This window comes from Loxodonta africana, chromosome 8 (assembly GCF_030014295.1).
Source record: "Loxodonta africana isolate mLoxAfr1 chromosome 8, mLoxAfr1.hap2, whole genome shotgun sequence".
Taxonomy (NCBI): domain Eukaryota; kingdom Metazoa; phylum Chordata; class Mammalia; order Proboscidea; family Elephantidae; genus Loxodonta; species Loxodonta africana.
In genome coordinates, this window is record NC_087349.1 from 10,131,748 (window position 1) to 10,152,581 (window position 20,834).

At 46.6% G+C, this 20,834-nt stretch overlaps 1 protein-coding gene across 9 annotated transcripts in view; it reads right to left on the bottom strand.

The window, feature by feature from the left end:
- The window catches only part of TBXAS1 (thromboxane A synthase 1), a 175,265-nt gene that overhangs the window by 131,940 nt on the left and 22,491 nt on the right, over window positions 1-20,834 (bottom strand). For all 9 annotated transcript variants that reach the window (XR_010322596.1, XR_010322597.1, XM_064289658.1 and 6 more), the window contains exons 2-3: window positions 5,682-5,775; window positions 1,598-1,650 (exon numbers count right to left, since the gene is read on the bottom strand). Coding sequence is in view for 7 of the 9 variants with exons in the window: in XM_064289658.1 (XP_064145728.1) it covers window positions 1,598-1,650; window positions 5,682-5,775 (147 nt within the window). In the remaining 2 variants the exon portion in view is untranslated. The remainder of the gene's footprint in view (window positions 1-1,597; window positions 1,651-5,681; window positions 5,776-20,834) is intronic.

Consider the following 20,834-nt stretch of genomic DNA (forward strand, 5'->3'; position numbering starts at 1 on the left):
GAGGGGAGGAAGAAATGAGAATTATTGCTTAATGAGTATATAGTCTCTATGTGGGGTGATGAAAAAGTTTGGACACAGATACTGGTGATGATTGTACAACATTGTGGATATGATTAAAGTCAATGAACTTACACTTAAAAATGCTTAAAATGGCAAGTTTTATTTTATATACATTTTAATACAGTAAATTTTTTTAAAAAAGGAAAAATAGAGGGAAGGGCTGTATTGCTTTACATGCTGAGAACAAGGGTGACCAACATAGTCTTCGTTTATACTGTTGTCCCGGGGCAATTATTAAAAATACCCCTTTTTACTTTTAAAGGAGTCCCTAGGTGGCGAAAACGGTTAAGCACTCAACTACTAACCAGAAGGTCGGTGGTTCGAACCCACCCAGAGGAGCCTTGGAAGACAGGCCTGGCAATCTGCTTCCAAAAGATCGCAGCCTTGAAAATCCTGTGGAGCAGTTCTACTCCACACACGTGGGGTTACCGTGAGTCAGAACTGACGCACCAGCAATTGGTACGGGTTTTGTTTTTTGTTTGTTTACTCTCAGATGTGTTCTGAGCTGGATGACGCATTATAAGCTCATCCTGCTGACAGCACACTTTACCTATAGAGGTTAGCCAACTAGGTTCAAATAAGGTTTAGATAAATTCACAGGGAAAGACCTGACATAGGTTATCCAGGCTAATTTGCCTTGTCTAAGTTCTGTTTCTGAGACTCGTGGCATAGGGGTTAAGAGCTACGCCTGCTAACCAAATCGTTGGCAGTTCAAATCCACCAGGTGCTCCTTGGAAACGCTATGGGGGCAGTTCTACTCTGTCCTATAGGGTCACTGTGAGTCAGAATCGTCTCGAAGGCAATGGATTTGGAAGTTCTGTTTGGAAGCCCTGTGTGGTGCAAACGGTTAACATGCTTGGCTGCTAATGAAAAGGTCGGCAGTTCAAACCCACCCAGAGGTACCTTGGAAGAAAAGGCCTGGGGACCTGCTGCCATAAAGATTACAGCCTAGGAAACTCTATGGGGCAGTTCTACTTTGTCCTACAGGGTTGCTATGAGTCAGAATCGACCTGCTGGCACATATCAACAACAAGTTCTGTTTGAAGTCCCTGGAAGGTGCAAACAGCTAACATGTTCAGCTGCTAACTGAAAGGTTGGTGGTTCGAGTCTACCTCGGAAGAAAGGCCTGGAGATCTACTTCTGAAAAATTAACCATTGAAGTGCCTATGAAGCCCAGTTCTATTCTGACACGCATGGGGTTGCCATGAGTCAAAATGAGCTCAAAGGCAACTGGTATGTTCTGTGTATGCTCTGAGACATGAAGGGCCCCCTGCCTGTTGCAGCACGCCCTTGGGACCTAGCCCAGCTGAGGAAGGTCCTGAAGCGGAGGATGGGCACTCTTCCAGGCTAGCGCTGTGCTCCCTTGGGCAACCTTAGGGTCTTCTCTAGGAGCCTTGACTGTACCGCAGGGGCCCCTCTTTGTGGGGGCCCCCAAAAGATACAAACACGTGCAGCTTTCCTATTCATGTAATACTTTCAGAGCAATTCGACTTGCAAAAATCACAACATACGGTGGAAGAACGGCATTTCCCCTTACCCACACAGAGGTCCGTATCGCCTTCTGAGCTCCAGCTGGCTTTCCCAGAAACCCTGCAGAAAGGATAGTGCCATAGTGAGAACCGTGATTAAGTAAAATCTCAGTTATTCGAATTTATTCAGAAGAAAGTCTGGAACAGTGTGAACGCAATTACATAAACAATTTAAAAAGAAAAAGAATTGAAGTTATATTGCTTTCAAGTAGTTTGGAGTATTAGAAGAAACTAAAGCTTTAAAAAAAAGTACTGCCAAGTGAAAGTCTTGGCCCGCTCTGTTTTAATGGACAAAAGATGGTCTGTACTTAAACTATTTGTGTATAATGCCTGTGAAAATATTCGAAAATGGTTTGCTTTCTCAACTACGTTAACGTTCCCTCTGCAGTTTGGTTTATATTGCTTTTTGGGGTGTGGGGGAGGGCAAAGCCTCTTTTTGCAGCCAGTATATGTGTAAACCTCTACTGGGTCTATCCAAATTATTGCAAATTCTCAATTATCATCATCCAAGTTAAATTTGAACTAAAATCAAAATATTCAAAACATGAGAAGCTTAGAGTAGCTTTATCCAGGACAAAGCACGAGACACGTAGTTCGGTGGGGAAGGGCTGTTCCTGGAGGTAGACATGAGGTGGGGTTAGGTCAGAGGGTCAGAAAAGTGTTGTGGGGGTGCAGAACACAGGCAGATATGTGTGGGTGGAGTGGGAGTGGGTGTAGGAAAATGCTGGACCCATTGTGCTGTGGGGGTGCAGAACACAGGCAGATATGCGTGGGTGGAGTGGGAGTGGGTGTAGGAAAATGCTGGACCCATTGTGCTGTGGGGGTACAGAACACAGGCAGATGTGCGTGGGTGGGGTGGGAGTGGGGGGTAGGAAAATGCTGGACCCATTGTGCTGTGGGGGTGCAGTTGTGTTGTGGGGGTAGAGAATTGTATGGATGGAGGGTTGGAAAATGGTAGCCTCATTGTGTTATGGGAGTGAAGTATACTTGCAGAAATGTGTGGCTGCAGCAGGAGGGGAGGGTCAGAAAATGCTGGGCTCATGGTGTTGCAGGATGGGGTTGTGGGGATGGGTGTGTGTGCAGATATACATGGGGGGTTGTACGGGTGGAAGATTGGAAAAGGCTGGAGCCATTATGCTGTGGGATCCAGAATACAGGCAGATATGTATGAATGGGGTCAGGGTTGGAGGGTTGGAAAATGCTAGACTCATTGTTTATGGAAATGGAATATCTGGGCAGATAAATAAGGGGTGGCTGAGGGTGGAGAGCTGGGGGTGGAAGAGATGGCTATTCTGAACGGAAATACAGCCTGTTCTCAGGAAATCTACTCAATCTCCCAGTGTATGCATGCCATATTAGCAAGGAGAGCTGATAGGAATATAAAAATCGTCATTGAAATGACAGTGTTCTAGAAAGATCTTGGCAGGGTTTGACCTACAAGGATGACCAGCAGGAAAGGAGCACGCATGGAGATGATCCAGCAATGGGAGTACCACGTTCCCCTCAAGTTGAGAGTTACACTGTTTACCTCAAAATGCTAACACCAGATCAATTACTCCACCGGACACACCTGATGGCTTCCCTCCCAGAAAAATGTGATATTTGTTGTCTTTAATTTCCTGTCTGGTGTGTTGCTCTGCTTTGACACTTTTAAATTTCTTCACACTTGCTTAAGGGATCTCACAGGAAGCCTGAGGAGCTGCTGTTTGTGGGCTGAGCCTTGTGAACTGACCACCCCTGAGAGCCACATGAGAGGGGAAGATTCTAAAATGCCGGGGAGAGAATCAACAACAACAATCAAGGGCGGAAGAGGCAGTGGACAGAGAAAGGGACAAAAAGTGACAGGAAAGACGCTGAGAGAGGGGAGGAGAAAGGACAGATATAGCCAACATGGCGGCTATCTGGTGCCAAGACCAGCCTTTCCGGGGCAGGGAGGGGGGAAATCCTGAAGAGATTGTGAAGGGGTATTATCAGGATGGGCCAAGTTTAGTCCTTCCGCCTTCAGGAGTGGTCTTCACAGGCAGGGTCGGCTGTCTGCTGATGTTGGGACTGGTGGCGGCGGCCCCATGAGTTGTTAGGCTAAACCACCCGGCTTCTGAGCAAACCCGATGTGAGAAAAATAACCATGGATGGTAGAGCCCTAGGCCTGTGTCCACAAATGCCTACGGGACGTTTCCACTGGCCTGTCACTCTGGCAACATACGTTGAAGTTAAACATGTCTTCTCCTTCAACCAGCTCCCCCTTCCAGCCTTTAGCCTGTCAACTCAAGGCCATTCTCCACATTAGCTCCACAAAACTCAAAGTTCTGTTTGATTTATTATGCCTTGAATTCTCGACACCCAGTTAGACACAGGCTGCCTGGGTGGCACAAACAGTTAAGCCCTCCACTGCTAACTGAAAGGTTGGAGGTTCAAGTCCACCCAGAGAAGCCTTGGAAGAAAGGCCTGGCAATCTACTTCTAAAAAACCAGCCATTGAAAACCCCGTGGAGCACAGTTCTACTCTGACATCCATGGTGTCGCCATGAGTCACAGTCAGCTTGACGGCCCTGGTTGGGTTTGGTAATTAGTCACAAGAGTTGTTATGCCCTACAACATGCTTTTCTCTCCACTTTCGTTGCCACTCTGCGCCAAGCCCTCATCACTTCACGTGGAGAACTCGGGAACTGTGGGATTCTAGACCCTAATCTACGCTCAGGAAACTGCAGATTCGTCTTCCACTTCCACGTGCTTTCCTGTCGTACGTGAGTAACTCTTCCTTTGGTCTTTATGGAGGTCCCTGAGTGGTGCAAACAGTTTGCACTGGACTACTAACCAGAAGGTTGGCCGTTCAAACCCACTTGGCAGTTTTGTGGAAGAAAGGCCTGGCAATCTACTTCCATAGAGATTACAGCCAAGAAAACACCGTGGGGCAGTTCTACTCTGTAACACAAGGGGTCACCATGAGTCAGACTTAACTCCACGAAAATATGGGTTTTTTTCTTTTGTTTAGGTGTGTCTTTCTGAACTGTCAGTAATGTAGCCCCACACTCTCTCTCAAACGAGCTGGTTCCCTACCGTTTCCTAATCTTTGTCTTTTCTGGTAGGTCAGGCTGCTCGTGGGCCTGCGCCCCATCCTCGTGTTGGTGCGCTCATCCCCAGGACCGCTCCTCTCCTGGTGTGTTGGTGCCGGTCTCTGCGTCTACCCACCCTGCAGGTCCCCTTCTCCAGGAATCACTCCTGGGTGTTCCAGCCCTGCACATCTCTCTCTCCTCTGAAGGACAACCACAGCTGCCATCATCATCATCTTACCACCCAGTCTAGCCCAGGGTGTATCCTGTGTGGTAGGGAATGCCATTATTTATGCATGGGCCTTGTTTTCCCAATTAGGTCATAAGCTCCTTGAGAGAACAGTAATTTCTGCTTCTTCAGTGTTCCTTCTGTGGCCTGGCGCAGGACCCAGCACATTTAGACACTTAGTAAATGGGTTGTATGTGGATGGATGCCTGGCTGGTGGATGCCTGGGCAGTGGGTGCCTGGGCGGTGGGTGCCTGGGCGGTGGGTACGTGGACTGGTGGATGCGTGGCTGGTGGGTGCCTGGGGGGTGGGTGAGTGGCTGGTGGGTGCCTGGGCGGTGGGTGCCTGGGCCGGTGGATGCGTGGCTGGTGGGTGCCTGGGTGGTGGGTGAGTGGCTGGTGGGTGCCTGAGCGGTGGGTGCCTGGGCCGGTGGATGCGTGGCTGGTGGGTGCCTGGGTGGTGGATGCCTGGGCTGGTGGGTTCCTGGGCTGGTGGATGCGTGGCTGGTGGGTGCCTGGGCGGTGGGTGCCTGGGCGGTGGGTGCCTGGGCGGTGGATGCGTGGATGGTGGATGCGTGGATGGATGGATGGAGGATAGGCTGAGAGATAGGAGGTGGATTACTCTCATCACCTAAGAACTCATCCCAGGAGAGGGATTCCTCACAGACCGCCCTCACACATGGCATGTCTCAGTGTGTGTGGTGTGGATGTCCTAGGTGGGGGCAATGGCACTTCACAGGTAAAGCATGCACTGGGTGGAGCATATATTCTGATGGGTCAAATTCTAGACCACCAAGAGCATGGAAGACAATGCTTACCTGGCGGAAAAACGTTAAGTTTCCAATAAAAGGGGAAGGCTTGGGATGTCTGATGCCCAACTTCTCCAGCCGTGAAAATGCTGACGTGGAGTACCTGGGGGGGGAGGGGGGAAACAAAGTTACACAAACAAGACATTGATGGCTTCATTTATGCTTTTGGCTTTACTAGGAACTTTAACTAGAGAATTATAGAGTTCTCTAAAAGTAGGGTGGAGTCCCTGCTGGTGCAAATGGTTACCACTGCTACCAGAAAGGCTGGCAGTTCAAGTTCACTAGAGGTGCCTCAGAAGAAAGGTCTGGCAATCTACTTCTGAAAAAATCAGCCATTGAAAGCCCTGTGGAGTACAGTTCTACTCTGACACACGTGGGGTTGGCATGAGTTGGAGCTGACTCGATGGCAACCAGTTGTTTGTTTGTTTTTAAGGACCAAAGAGGTAGAGGCCTAGAGGTGAGCAAGTGAATTGGAACTCAGTAAATTCCTTCTCATGGAGAGAGACCAAGAAGCCCTAGAATCTCAGAGTTTCCCTCTGTGTCACCAGCACCAAGAGTGGGCCATGTGGGAAGGTACTCTGTAATGAACCCCCTCCACTTGGATGAATTCTTATGTGATGACAATGACCCAACTCTTATCCCTCATCCTATCATCCATCCATACATCTGTCCATCCACCTACCTACCAGTCCATCCACACACTCATCCGTTCATCCACCCACCCACACACTCATCCATCCATCCACCCACCCACACACTCATCCGTCCATCCACCCACCCACCCGCCTGTCCATCTGTCTGTCGGTCCACCCACTCACTGATCCATCCATCCACCCACCCACCGACTCACCCACCGATCCACCCACCCATCCGTCCACCCACTGACCCATCCATCCACCCACTCGTCCATCTATCCATTCATCCACCCATCCATTTATACACAACCCATACCTTAGACATGAATTAATTCCACTCCTGCCCCCTCAATCTAAAATTCCTTCAATCAATTGTTCAATTCCGTTGCCTCTAAATCTATCAGGAACAGTTGTTTCATAGACAAGGCAAACAGGCTACCAATGGCGGAGGACAGCCTCCCTGGGCAAACCTGTGTGTTTTCTTGGTCAGTACTGACCCATGCACCTCATTTGTCTCTCATCACATCCCATGACCCTAGTAGGGAAAAATGAAACCCAGGAATGACGGGACTCACCATGGAAAGTCGGCTCTATCACCAGCCACCTGCAGTCTCTCTAAGTCTTTGATTTCATGGCCTGCAACCATATGGGAAGCATATTTTCTTACCCAAAATCAGGAAACGTGGTCCGACACATCTCTGTGCCACTTTCCAGGAGAAAGCGGCCATCTGAGAAGTGCAGGGTGGCTGTCAAAACATTGGACGCACTAGAATATTTCAACAGCTTATGGGAACAGAGAGGTGACACAGCTGAATCAGAACTGGCTCCGGAAAACCTGGCCATATGGCTGCGATCTTCCGTCACCCAGCCAACTGGGTCAAAAGTTCAGTTCGTTCAGCAAAATTAATGAGTCAAACTGGTTGTTTAGCATCATGCAGAGATCAGCCAAGTCTCAATTTTGGGACAAGAAGAAATATAGATAGTATTACTAGAGTCTGGCTTCACAGGAGTTCTGAACTTAAAAAAAAAAAAAAATCTGCTAGAATATTCTAACATCTCATTAGAAAGATGGAATGTTTGCTATATTCTTTGACAGCTATCTTTCCCACCTGCGGCCCAGTAAAATGCATTTAAAATAAAACATTTCAGCAAATGCTCAAACATTCAGGGAAAGGCCAGCCCAGCGTAAGTGTTGCTTTGAGTTCTTCTGAGCAATGGGTCTATTTGTAAAGTGGCCACAGGGAGAACCAAGCCAGAGAGGAAAGGGAAGCAGGCTCCCCTCCTGATGTCCTGACTGAGGTTTGGCTGTAAGGCGCATAACTGGATTAGAACGAATCCCCAGGACATCACTGAAACCTGTGTTCAAATGTAATCACGGCCCCACTTGGGAGCACGTGCGAGTTACATAGATCAGTCATGCCAACATTCCTCTTCATTAGCCGGCGGACCAAAGGTTGACAACGCCGTTTGTGAAGGTTATTCTTTCAAGTAGACTGTGATACTTTAAATAATCCCCCTGACACCTAAGGGGAAAGACCAGAGACTTACCAGCCATTTTTAACACTTCCCTTGCTTCTCATCCTTGAATCTGGTTTCTACGTTCATTTCTGGTTTCTCTGTCATCCGTTTTTGTGAATTAATTTTCTAAATGTAATCTCTAATGGGTAGAAAGAACTACATAGATCTTGGGCCACGTAATTACATCTTAATTTTGTAATTAGATGTCTTGATGGTCTAATTAAAGGACGAGAAGCCTGCCTCATCACACATGCTAATCATTATGCAAGTCCATGGCCTAATTAGGTAACCCCACTTACAACCATACCGCTTGTGTGTCTCTGCACAAAATTCAGACATTTTCAAGCATATGGCCCCCGCGGGGGGTGTTCTCAACACAACCATGGGCTTCACTTCCCAGCTGGACTCAAGTACGGAAGTCAGGCGTCCTCAGCGGTGAATTGGCCAAACGTTGCCAGCAGCAACCAGAGTCGTCATGCCCAAATCGGCAGGGAGAGGTCACCACAACCAGGACTCGGGGGCAGAACTGAAAAGTAGGTTCCGTTTGTCTCATGCCCACTTCCTTCTCCACACCCTGGTCCCAGGGTCCCTGTGCCACCCTCTATCTGTCTCGACGGGTTCTTCACCCAGAATCCCCGGACCACAGAGGTACCCATGAACAAGTGTTGGTTGTTGTTTTCATGGCTTTTGAGTCGATTCCAACTCATAGTGACCCCACAGTGACAGAGTAGAGCTGCCCCACGGGGTTTCCTAGGCTGACATCTTTACGAGAGCAGATCACCACGTCTTTCTCCCATGGACCCACTGGTGGGTTCAAATCATGGACCTTTCAGTGAGCAGCTGAGCACATTAACCATTGCACGACTGGGGCTCCTTGAATGAGTGCGAGAGTCAATGAAAAAAAGATTTTAAAAAAATTTCCCTCTTGTAACTTTAAAAATCGTCATTGTTAAAGAAATTTCCTTTTTATGTCAGCTCCTGTCATTAAGTCTTGTGCTGTTCCAAACCCACACAGGTGGCCGGGGCTGCTCCTGTGCAGAGCAGGTAATATGCAATCATCACCCTATCATCACCATCTTGAGATATTTTGAACAGCTTCCCTTTGACAGGAATTAATGCAAATACACCCCACGATTATGATTCTGGACATCTGTCATTGTTTACATTTAGGATACTTAAGTTGGAAAATGACAATGAAATGAAATGAAAGTACAGGAAGCTCGAGGACGCATCCTTTGGTTTTACCTTCGTAACTGAAGGATTCGTTAATTGTGGCAATTCTGGGGTGCACCTTGTACCTCCTGTCCCCAAAATAAATTGGATGGTATGGGTCACCTCCAAAGTGGTTCCTTCAGCTGTCCTCACGTACGACAGAATGAAATGTTGCCCAGTCCTGCATCATCTCATGTGATAGGTTGCAGATTGGACTGTTGTGATCCATAACGTTTTCGGCGGCTGATTTTTGGAGGTAGATTGCCAGGCCTTTCTTCCTACTCTGTCTTAGCCCAGAAGCTCCACTGAAACATGTTCAGCATCACAGCAACACACAAGCCTCCAGTGACAGACGGGTGGTGGCTACATATGAGGTTCATTGGCCAGGAGTCGAATTCAGGTCTCCCGCGTGGAAGGTGAGAATTCTACCACCAAACCACCACTGCCTTCAATTTCACGGGTCGGGCTCCATTTTTAAAACCTGGAGTTTCCCAATTTTGATTTCCCCCAAGGCAAAAGCCCTCTTTTGATGCATTTAACAAGGGTGTTTAACCCATTATTTCACCAAAGAAGGCACTCATGACTGACTGCAGATATTTTGAGGAAACTGTATGAAAGAAATGGTCAAGCCAGTTGAGGTTTGGAGCAAAAGAAGACAGCGAATGGCGGCCTGCTCCCCAGGACTTCTGTCGTCCGTATTCTTGAGCAACCCTCGAGAGGGTAGCAGTCACATGCCCTCCCCTAGGGTGCACCTGGGTACAGCAGCTCCTTTTTTATTCATTAAATCCTTGCTGTTAACCAGTCGACTCCGACTCATGACAACCCCATGTGTGCCAGGGTGGAACTGTGCTCCATAGGCTGGTGTTCTGGAGGTAGATCACCAGGCCTTTCTTCCAAGGCACCTCTGAGCGGACTTGAACCTTCAACCTTTCAGTTAGCTGTTGAGCTCATCAGTTGTTTGCACTGCCCAAGAGACTCCATCTTTGCCATTACTATCAAAGATTTCCCGTTTGATGAGCTGCTTTTGGCAATTTCATAGACTGTTGATGTCTTTGAAATAGTGCAAGATTCCTTTGGCAAATAGCATTTATTCTCCTGGGATAAATATCTTCATGCTCTGGAGACAGGTGAAGCCCAGGCAGCCCACCTATCCTGCTTTTTGAGGACGAGGAGCCCCTTGCCAAGGTCTGCATGTAAGGCCACCAAAGGCTTTGCCAGCAGGTCCATAAAGAGTCTTGTCCACGTTGGAAGCATCATTGGAAATAAGGCCTAAAATCATTACCTTTTTACAGGTTGCTGGCTTTCCAAAATACAAATCTTGAAGCGCTTGACAGAAATTTAAGGGGGGGGAAAAAAGGCTAGAAATTTCAGGGCAAAAGCCTACTCTCATTTTCTTGTAATTCTTTCTACTTTTTTTCTCTATATTTTTAAATATTTTGAGGTCATACTCTCTGTGATTTCATTCTCTATTTTTTTTCATTTAACGTAAGAGAAAATTCTCATGTTATTAAGAACCCTTTGTGAATATTATTTTTTATCGTGGTAAGTATATAGGTAACAGGACATTTGCCACTGCTACCATCTTCACAGGTACAGTTCAGTGACATTAGTTACATTCGTCATGTTTTTCAACCATCACCATTAACCGTTCCCGAATCTTCCCATCACCCTTAGTAGAAGCTCAGTGTCTACTAAGCATCGTGTCTTCCTTTCCCTCTGCGAATATTACTTTTGTGGCCGTATAACATTCCTTTGTGTACAAATATCGTAATTAACTAAGCTATTCTAAATATTTTTTTTTTTTTTTTATTCTAAATATTTAGGGTGTTTTCAAACTTTTAGCTAATTTCAGTTATGCTCCTATGGGGGCATCTTTATGCATCAAGCTTTTCTAGATCTGAAATCCATGAGTCAATAGTTGTAAACAGCCATCCACAATGCCAAACTGCTTTCCAGAAAGTCTGCTCCAGGTGAAGTCTGCTTGGCCATCAGAGCATCAGCTATCCATCTCGCCAAACACGCTCATAAAAGTTTTTCTTTATTTGGGAGACATATCAGTGTTTCCCAAGGCCTGCACTGCTTTCATCATTAGTAAGACAAAACATTTTTTTTTTGCCGTTCCTTTCCTCCCAACTTCAAAAATATCTCCCAACATTGAAGCTATTCTTTCTTTCTCCCTCACATTCCCACCCTGGCTTATCTACGTGGCAAGCAGAGTTAGTCTATACAAACTGGTCAAAGAAGTAGTTGGAACATGGCTAATCATTTTTTTTTGTTTTTTACTAGACATTGATTTTGAAATCCATGCATGCATCATATGTTTGTTTAGTTCATTTTATCTGCTGTATATCATCCCATGCCGTGGTGATAACCCAACGGATTCGCCCATTCCTCTGTTACGGAATTTGGGATAGTTCTTGTTTCTCTATTGCAAACATTGCTGCAGTGAACATCCATGTCAATTTCTCTTTGTGCACAATCGCAAGAGTCTCTCCAGGGTAGATAAGAAAACGTGAAGTTGCTGGACCCTGTGGTATGTGGGTTTTAAGCTTTCCTAGATATTACCAAATTGCTCTCCAACATGTCTATGCTGGTTTATGCTCCCACCTGAAGTGGAATGGGGCCTCTGTCTCACATTCTCAACAATGCTTAGTGTTTCCAGACTTTTCAACTACATCGTGTTTATCTTTCATCAGAGGGAATTTTTAAATTTTAGTGTTCTTGGATTGATACTCAACTTATCTCTTATGACTTGTCATTTTTATGTCTTGTCTAAGAAATCCTTTCCCACCACAAACTCATTTCAAAATTAATAAGAAATTATGAAGTCCTGAGTTTTGGTTTACAGTCATGGGAAAATTGCATTAAGGGTGGGGTCACACAGCCAATTATTGCACGTGCTGTCAGTAAGTTGTATTCCTGTAAAAAGTTGAATTGGCAAAAGTTGTGTGATAGATATACTTAAAACTACAAGAAAAAAAAAGTAGCTGCTGAGGTAGCTTGTGTACAATCAAACACCTCATGGGATCTGGTTCCTTGGTTTGAAGGTTTAGGGTCGTGGTTTCATGGAACATCCCAGTTAATTGGCCTAAAAATGTATTTAGTGCTTCTATTCTACCTCCTAGATCGTCGCACAGTGCCTAGGGTCTTAAAAGCTTGCAAGCGGCCATCCAAGGCACAACAATTGGTCTCTATTTGCCTGGAGCTACAGAGGAAGGAGGAGAGTCAGGAAGAGGAGGAGGAAATGGAATGTGTGGCTAACTGCCTCCATGAACATCTGCCTCCTTTGCCAGGAGACCAGAACTGGATGGTACCCGGCTACCATTACTGACCATTTTGAGCAAAGATTCTATAGAAGAATCCTGACCAAAAGCATGAAAACACAGAACAGAATTTCAAATTCTTATGAACTCCAGACTTCCTAGAACCATGGAGGCTGGATGAACCCCCTGAAACTATTGCCCTAAGGTGATCTTTACGCCTTAAACCAAAAATATCCCCTGAAGTCTTCTTAAAACCAAACAATAATCTAGCTTAACAAGTAAAGAATGTCTGCCTTGAGCATTGTGCTCTATATGGGGTCAAACTGACGATAGCAACTAGAAATGTTAGTTAGGAACCTTGGTGGGCAGTGAGTTTATGTTAATGGGAGAAGAAAAACTCAGAGAAGGAGGCTGAGAATGGTTGGACAACTCAAAAATGTAATCAGTTCACTGAGTTGTGCATGTAGAAATTGTTGAATTGGTGTTATGTTCTGCTATGTATATCCTCAGCAACAACAAAAAAATAAATTATCCCCCCCCCCCACCAGCCGCACATTGCTGTCGAGTCGATTCCGACTTATAGCTACCCTATAGGACACAGTAGAACCGCCCCATAGTTTCCAGGGAGCACCTGGTGGATTCAAACTGCTGACCTTTTGGTTAGCAGCCATAGCACTTAACCACTATGCCACCAGGGTTTCCAAAATAAATTATAGAACAAAAAAATTAATAAGGAAAAGAACAACCACCCTAAGGAAAAATGGGCAAGATAGTATGCAGACCATGAAATAGAAATTGTTCTATCAGAAAAGATCTTCAGCCTCACACATAATAAGGGAAATGCACATTAAAACTATTATTCTCCATCTTAGCTGGGCAGAAATCCAAACTTTAATAAAACACTCTGGGGATGACTGCAGGAAAGCAGGTATTCTCACACATGGCTGGGGAATATGCCACTGGTTCAGCCCCACACGGGTGGCTATTTGCTTCTGTCTAGTTTAGATATTTTTTTAAGTAACATAAACTGACCCATCAATTCCATGCCTAGACCTTGTCAGTACATAGCTGCACATAAATGAACAGGGCTATTTATTGTAGTGTTTTTCATCACAGCAAAAAGTTGGAAACAACTAAGTGTCCAATAGTATGCGACTGTTTAAATAGATTATAGGATATCCATTCAATAATATACTATGCAACAATGATGGAAAGGTCAAGATATTTTGCTAAGTGAAACAGGCAAGATGCAGAAAATTGCATTCCATATGCTTCCATTTATGTTAAAAAAAAAAAATAAGAGAGAGAGAGACAAATAACAAATGCTTTTGTAAACGTGTTTTTTTTTTTTTTGTAAACGTGTTGTTGTTGAGTCGGTTCTGACTCATATGGTAGCCCCATGTGTTACGGAGAACTGCTCCATAGGGTTTTCTTGGCTGTAATCTTTACAGAAGCAGATCACCAGGCCATTCTTCCGAGGAGCCCTGGGTGTGTTCAGACTGTCAACCTTTAGGTTAATAGACAGACACAAACCACTTGCACCGCCAGGGGCTTAATGTATTTGTACTGGTTTGTGTATCTATAGAGAACATTCCTGTAAGGCTAAATAAGAAGTTAATTACTGAGGTTACCAACTAGGGGTAGAACTGAGCCAGTGAGGATGGAGCAGAAGGGAGACATTGCCTTGACTTTTTAGAACAGAAAATGAAGCAGTAAACACAACAGGAAAATGAGCCCCACGTACCCACCACCCGACTTAAACAATGACCAACTCATGACCAATCCTGTTCCCTTTGTACACCCCCACTCACCCACCCCTAGACCATTTTGTAGCAAATCCAAGACATCATACCATTTCCACTGCAAATATTTCACTATCCTTCTCTAAAACATAAGGACTCTTTAAACAAAATAACAACAGTACATTCATCACACTTAAAAATAACCACAATTCCTTATCATCCTCAAGTATCTAGACAGTGTTTAAGCTTCACTGTCTCGTAATTTTTTTTTTTACAATATGCATGTTAGAATCAGGATCAAAAGAAGGTCTATACATTGTAATTGGGTATCTTGTTGGGTGCCGTCAAGTCGATTCCAACTCGTAGTGACCCCGTGTGACAGTAGAATTGCCCCCATGGGGTTTCCCTAGGCTGAAATCTTTATAGGAGCAGATTGCCAGGTCTCCAGTGAAGCTGCTGGATGGGTTTCAACTACCAAGCTTTCAGTTAGCAGCTGAGAGCTTAACCACGGTGCCACCAGGACTTCTTATATATATTTTACACAATAAAATTAAAAGAAAAAAAAAGAGAGAAGAGGCTGGGAGAAAGTGAGGCCCAGTGCCTGGCCAGCCCTAGCCTCTCCCTAGATTCTCTGCCCCTCCCACAGCTGGCCATGGAGGATTCTGGAAGGGGTCTTGCCCTTTGGCCCAGTGAGAACTAAAGGAGGGAGGATGAAGGCCATCATGGCAGTTTCACAAAACGAAGGTACTTGGACCCTGTTTTCCCATTTTAAATATGGAATGAAGCAATTAAATTATGTCATAAAGCCAGTTATCCAGCAGCCAGTATTTATGAAGACTTCTGTTTGGGTTTAGGAGAGTTGGTTATTTGACTGAATTCACTAGATGACTGAGCTCCCCATCCCTACCCAAAAAACTGATGACATGTAAGATGAAGCTGAAAACCTTCCTCTAGAAACTCTCTTCCAGGATAGAGAGAAAAATAGAAAAAAGGAAGGAGACTTATTGGATTAGTACATTTATGGTTTTGTCTTTTTTTTTTTGCTTTAAAAAATAAAACAGCCACCCCTTATCTCTGGGTCTGGATTCCTGTGCATCAGGAAGCCCCACCATGGCAGCCCAGCCTCTGGCTCCTGCAGGAGCCCAGGAACAGCCCCAGCCCCACGCTCTTGTACCAGGCGTGGAAATTCAGCTCTTGAGAAGCAGCACTAGGACTAAATTCCTGCAGCCCAAGCAGCACATATCCCAACCTTGAGGTCCACTAGCGCCCCTAGATCCTTTTCCTACGAACTTCAGGGAAGCTAAACCTCACTACACACCCCTCCCTGCCCCATGCCCCCGACCCTTGAGATTTTGGGGAAATATCTGCTCTGCCTCATTTGGGAGGCAAGCCAAAAGATTCTTACAAATTCCCTTCACGTCTGACATTTGCTTCTGAGCCCTTATCTTTCCCGCATTCCCCAGTGCTGAGTTCTGCAGCCCTACCCTCTCCAAGAATTTTTATTTAAGAGAGGGGGAGGTAGGCTTGGGGGTTGGCAACCAAGTCACCAAGTTGCAGCTTACAGAGATGCAGAAACAACCAGGTCATCCAAGATCGCAGGAGCACTACCAGGAAACACTTTAAAGGCCTCTAGTTCCTCCCACTATGGGGCAGTTCTACTCTGTCCTACAGGGTCACTATGAGTCGGAATCGACTCGACGGCACTGGGTTTTGGTACTGGGTTTAGTTCCTCCCAGGACAGGTGAGGGGCTGGGCCAGGGCTTCAAACCAGTCCTGTTGGAAACCCTGCTGAGAATTTGCATTTCTAACAACTTCCCAGGGGATGCTAATGATGCTGGGGATGCTAGTGATGCTAACATTGCTGGTTAGGGACCAATTCTGAGAACCTGTAGTAGAGGAGAGGTTCTCAAAATTTATTATACATAAGAATCACCAGGGGATCTTGTTAAACTGTAAATTCTGATTCAGTATATCTGTGGTAGAAATGCAGATTCTCAGCAGAGGTTTGAACAAGAACAAGCAGGAATGAAGTCTTAGTCTGGGCCCAAGCCCAGAGCTCCTCTCTGTCCCCTCTGTCATCAGTAGCTGGGACCTCACTGGTGCCCATGCTCTAGAAGCATGCTTGCTGAAGTCATTGATGCTGTTTGCCCTCATTGGGAATCTCAGCACATCAAAGTATGTTGAGAAAGCCACAACTCGCCTAGAGTGTGAGTTAATCACTTTGTTAACACAACAAAGGCTCTGTCACTTTGCTAATTATCCCAAATGAGGCAGCAGCCCTCAGTTAAATAAGGAAACCTGGTGTCTTTAATTAATGTTTTGAAGAGCCCAGACTCACTCTGAATTTGCTTTATTTTGGTGAAAATGTGGGGAAATGCATGCAGAGCAGCTATTTTCCAAATCTCTCATGTGTGAAGGGTGAGTCCTGGCTTTCCTGAAGTTCATAGGAAAAGGATCTGGGGGCTCTACTGGCCCACAAGTTTGGTGTGTGTGCTGGCTGGGCTGCAGGATGTTAGTCCCAGTGTCTGCCTTCAAACGCTACCCTGTGGCCTAGCACTCTCCCCCCACCCTACTGCCCTGTCCCACATGGCTTCTGGGGCACTGATGATGCCCCCTCCCCCAGCACAGCTGCCTCAGCCTCCCTCCAGCCTGCCCTTCGCTGACTTCCTGGTCCTGGTTACCTCTCACAGGGCTCTCTGCCTGGGTGGTTGAGCTTGCAGCTTCCTGACAGCCCTCAGGCCTTGTCCCTCCCCACTTCCCAGAGCCTCATGCCTGCCCTGCCCCATGGCCACTGTCCACTCACTCTGCAGGCCCCAATTCAAGGCTATCGGGTCCTGTGTGTGCAGGGAAGGAGATGGGATGTGACGCTGTGTTGGCCCAATCCCAGTGCACAGCCAGCTGAAAGGACCTGCACGCCCCTCAGTGCACTTGGAAGTGAGAGACAGGATCAGTGGTGTCACTAGGGTTGGTGTCACTCAGTGCAGTAACTCATGGTATCACTCCCCCATGCTAATTACCACAATATTGCAGCTAAAACACCAGAAAATCTGACATAATCCGTGACTATAAAAACACTGGCAGCAACAAAAACAACAGCTTGTGCTTCTAGCGTGTGCAGACGAAACTATGTGATACGAAGCTTCACTGTGATTGGGTAACACTGACCGTAAATTAACATAGAGTTTTAGCCTTGTAGGTATATCGATACATGGAAGCTGGGCTTATGAAAAATGTTACAACTAACTAGAGGGATATTTTTATAAAAAATAATAAATTTCTACTGAAACACTGCACATTTTATAGACAGTCATTTTGGTGTCTCTCCCTCTGACAATGTCACCTGGTATGATCCGTACCTCACCCCCACCCCCCCACTGCATCCCTCTAGCAACACTGCTGGACAGGATGGAGGGGTCTGGAAGCCACTCAGTTCAGTTCAGTGATACTTGGAGCAACGCTTGTGTTCCATAACGGGATGAGTGAGACACTCAGCCCAAGAATGCCCATCCTATGAAAAGCAAACAGAGAACTGGGGATTTTGTTTGTGCTCAGGAAGCTACCAGGATTTCCGAATGGCTGCCAGTGAGAAACCTCCAATCCATCTTCAACTCCTTCCTTCCAATCTGGTCTGCAGTGAGTCACCAAGTATGTCCAGTCTGCCTTTGAAATGTCTCTAGAGTTAGTTTTTTGCTCTTACTCCCAACTGACCCAGCTCTATTCCAGGTGTCCTCGGCAGTACCTGGGCGTCTTGAGCCAGAGTCCTGTACTGGTCTCCAGCTTCCAGTTTCTCCCCTCACCCACTGACCCACCCTCTGCCCCAATGCCAGAGAGATCTTGCTAACTCAAAACTCTGACCAGGCTGCTGCCCGGCTCCAGATTCCTCACCCAAGACCAAACACTAACCTCCTTTCCTTGGTGTATTTGGCCTTTGGTGACCTGGCCCCGCCTGAGTCCTCAGCCCCACTGCCAGTCGGTCCTGTCCCCCATCCCCTTCAGACTCCAGCAGTCTTGCGTTACATACAGCTTTCTTGTTAGGCCAAGCTGTTTCATACTTTTGGGTCTGCCCGGGTTCTTCTCCAGCCTGGGATTAAGCGGAGGAGGCTGGGGTGCAAAACGTTAGGTGAAGTCACCCTTGGGGTTGCACAAGGGATGACCCTGCTCTTGCACAACCCTTAAGCCCTGTGCCTTTGGTGCCTCCCTCATCTGCCCCATGTCCCAGCCCCGCCCTTCCCTCACCTGGTGGCCCCAGTCCTGAACAGGTGTTAGGTTTCTGCCACGATCCTGGAGCCCACCCAGACTTTCCTGGGCTCCCAGAGAGTTTCCCCAGCTCTCTGGCGGGGGTGGGCTGCGAACAAACACCAGGGCACAGGGGCCTTGTTTGCAGCAGACTAATCCTGCGAGGCTCACTGTTTACCTGCTCTGTCTCCCTCATGTGGGCTTAGCCAGCTGCAGTTAATCCCTCTGTTTTTATGAAGTCCTGGGTTACAGAACCCATTCTTTAGACATTGTTGAGAAAGACATCTCACTTGAGTGAACCCCAAATGTCAATTAAACACAAGATCCCAGAGCGCCAAGAAGGCGGCTCGGGTTGCATCTGCCTGGCGCCCTGAATAGTAATAACAAGGATTTCCAGATGCTTCCCAGATGCCGGGAGCTGGGCTAAGTGGTTCCCATGTACTACCCGTTTGTTCCTCTCCATACCCTGTGTGGAACGTGCTATGGTGATCATCTCCGTCTTACAGAGGGGAAAACCGAGGCTCAGAGAAGTCGAGTAAGCTGCCCATGGTTGCACAGCATGGAAGTCACCAAGCTGAGATCAGACTCATCCATCTGGCCCCAAAGTCCATGCTCTTCCCAGCAGCCTCCACTGCTTCTCATTTGATATGTGCAGAGCAGCAAGGGGGCTAGAACACAACCCGTGCACAGACAGGAGTAGGGGGAGCCCCCCTCTGTTCACTTCCCTGGGTTAGGACTCTAAGGTCCCTGTGAACAGGCAGGTGCCATTTCCTGGACTTGACTGCTAGCCCCTGGGTTCCAATCGACTGATACGATTAGCTACTGAGTCAGCAGGGTTCCAAGACCTGAAACAAGGATGAGTGACTTTACATTAAAGACCTGGGCTGTAAAAAAGAACCTGGGTGGTTCCTTCAGCCAGTTGAGTTTGGGTGTCTCTGGGTAGATAACCAAGGTTGGTACATGGTGGCATTGGCTACTTGTAGGGAGTGCAAGGAACAAGTCCAAGTTCTTTTGCCTCCAGCCCAGTGGAGCCCTGGTGACACAGTGGTTAAGAGCTAGGTTGCTAACCAAAAGGTTGGCAGTTCCAGTCCACCAGGAGAACTTCCTATGGGGCAGTCCTACTCTGTCCTGTAGGTTCACTGTGAGTAGACACTCCCAAAGATTTGTCCACTGGATGTGAGGTCTTGTCTTTATAAGCCCAGCCAAGGCTTCCATCTTTCCATTGCATTGTGATCTGCCCCATAACCTGGAAAAGGCCTGGGTAACCCAATTCTGACCCCTGGCTTGGAAGGCAGCCTAAAGAGCTTAGGCAACTCAAAATAACATGAGAACATTGCGAGCATTTCAAAAATATTTATAATCCCCATTGCATCTTGCTTGTGACTGGGATTCCCAATCTTTGTCTTGACCTCTTAGTTAACTAGTCTGCTATAACAGAAATACCGCAACTAGGTGGTTTTAACAAACAGAAGTTTATATCCTTACAGTTTAGGAGGCTAGAAGTCCGAATTCAGGACACCAGCTCTAGGGGAAGGCTTTCTTTCTCTGTCGACTCGGGAGGAAGGTCCTTGTCTCTTTGAGCTTCTGCTCTTGGGTAGTCTTCATGTGGCTTGGCATCTCTCTTCCCCCGTCTCTGCTTGCTAGCTTGAATTTAATCTCTTTTATATCTCAAAAGAGATTGACTCAAAATATACCCTACACTAATCCTGCCTCATTAACATAACAAGGACAACCCATTCCCAAATGGGATTATAACCATAGGCAGAGAGGTTAGGATTTACAACACGTATTTGTGAGTGACACAATTCAATCCATAACAACCTCCATCTTGACAAGATCACCCATTGGTCTTTGATGGCCTCTTATCTACGATTTTCAACTGTGGATCCAACCAGAAATTGTATAAAACAATGTCAAAAGGTGATAGCTCAGTCTAGGATCACCAGTGGTCTCAGTGCCTGCTCTCTTCAGTGGTCAGCTCTTCAGTGGTCAGCTCTGCCCCTCCCCTGCTGTGGGCTCCTGCTCTGGACCACAGAACCTGCTGGAACCTTCTCCGTGGCCACCTATCTGCCTCTTGCCTGCCTCCTGCACCTTTAATCACTTCACCTACAGCTCTTGTTCCCTCCTGGTTCATCCTGGTCAGTCCTCTCTCATCACCTGTGTTGTTGCTAGTTGCCATCAAGTCAGCTCCAACTCATGGTGACCTTAGTGTAACGGAACAAGACTTTGCCTGGTCCTGCACCATTTTCAGGGTTGATGGTACGTTTCAGTCCATTGTTGTAGATATTGTGTCAATCCATCTCATTGAGGATTTCCCTCTTTTTCGCTGACCCTCTACTTTACCAAGTGTGATGTTCTTTACTAGCGTGGTTGGTCTTTCCTGATGTTGTGTCCAAAGTGACCAAACCCAAGTCTGGCCACCCCAACACTTACTGGCTTAAAACAACAAACACTTATTGTCTCACCCAGTTTCTGAGGGTTGGATTAGCTGGGAGGTTCTTGTTCAGGGTTTCTCGTGAGGTTAGAGTCCAGCTGCAGTTATCTAAGACTTGACAG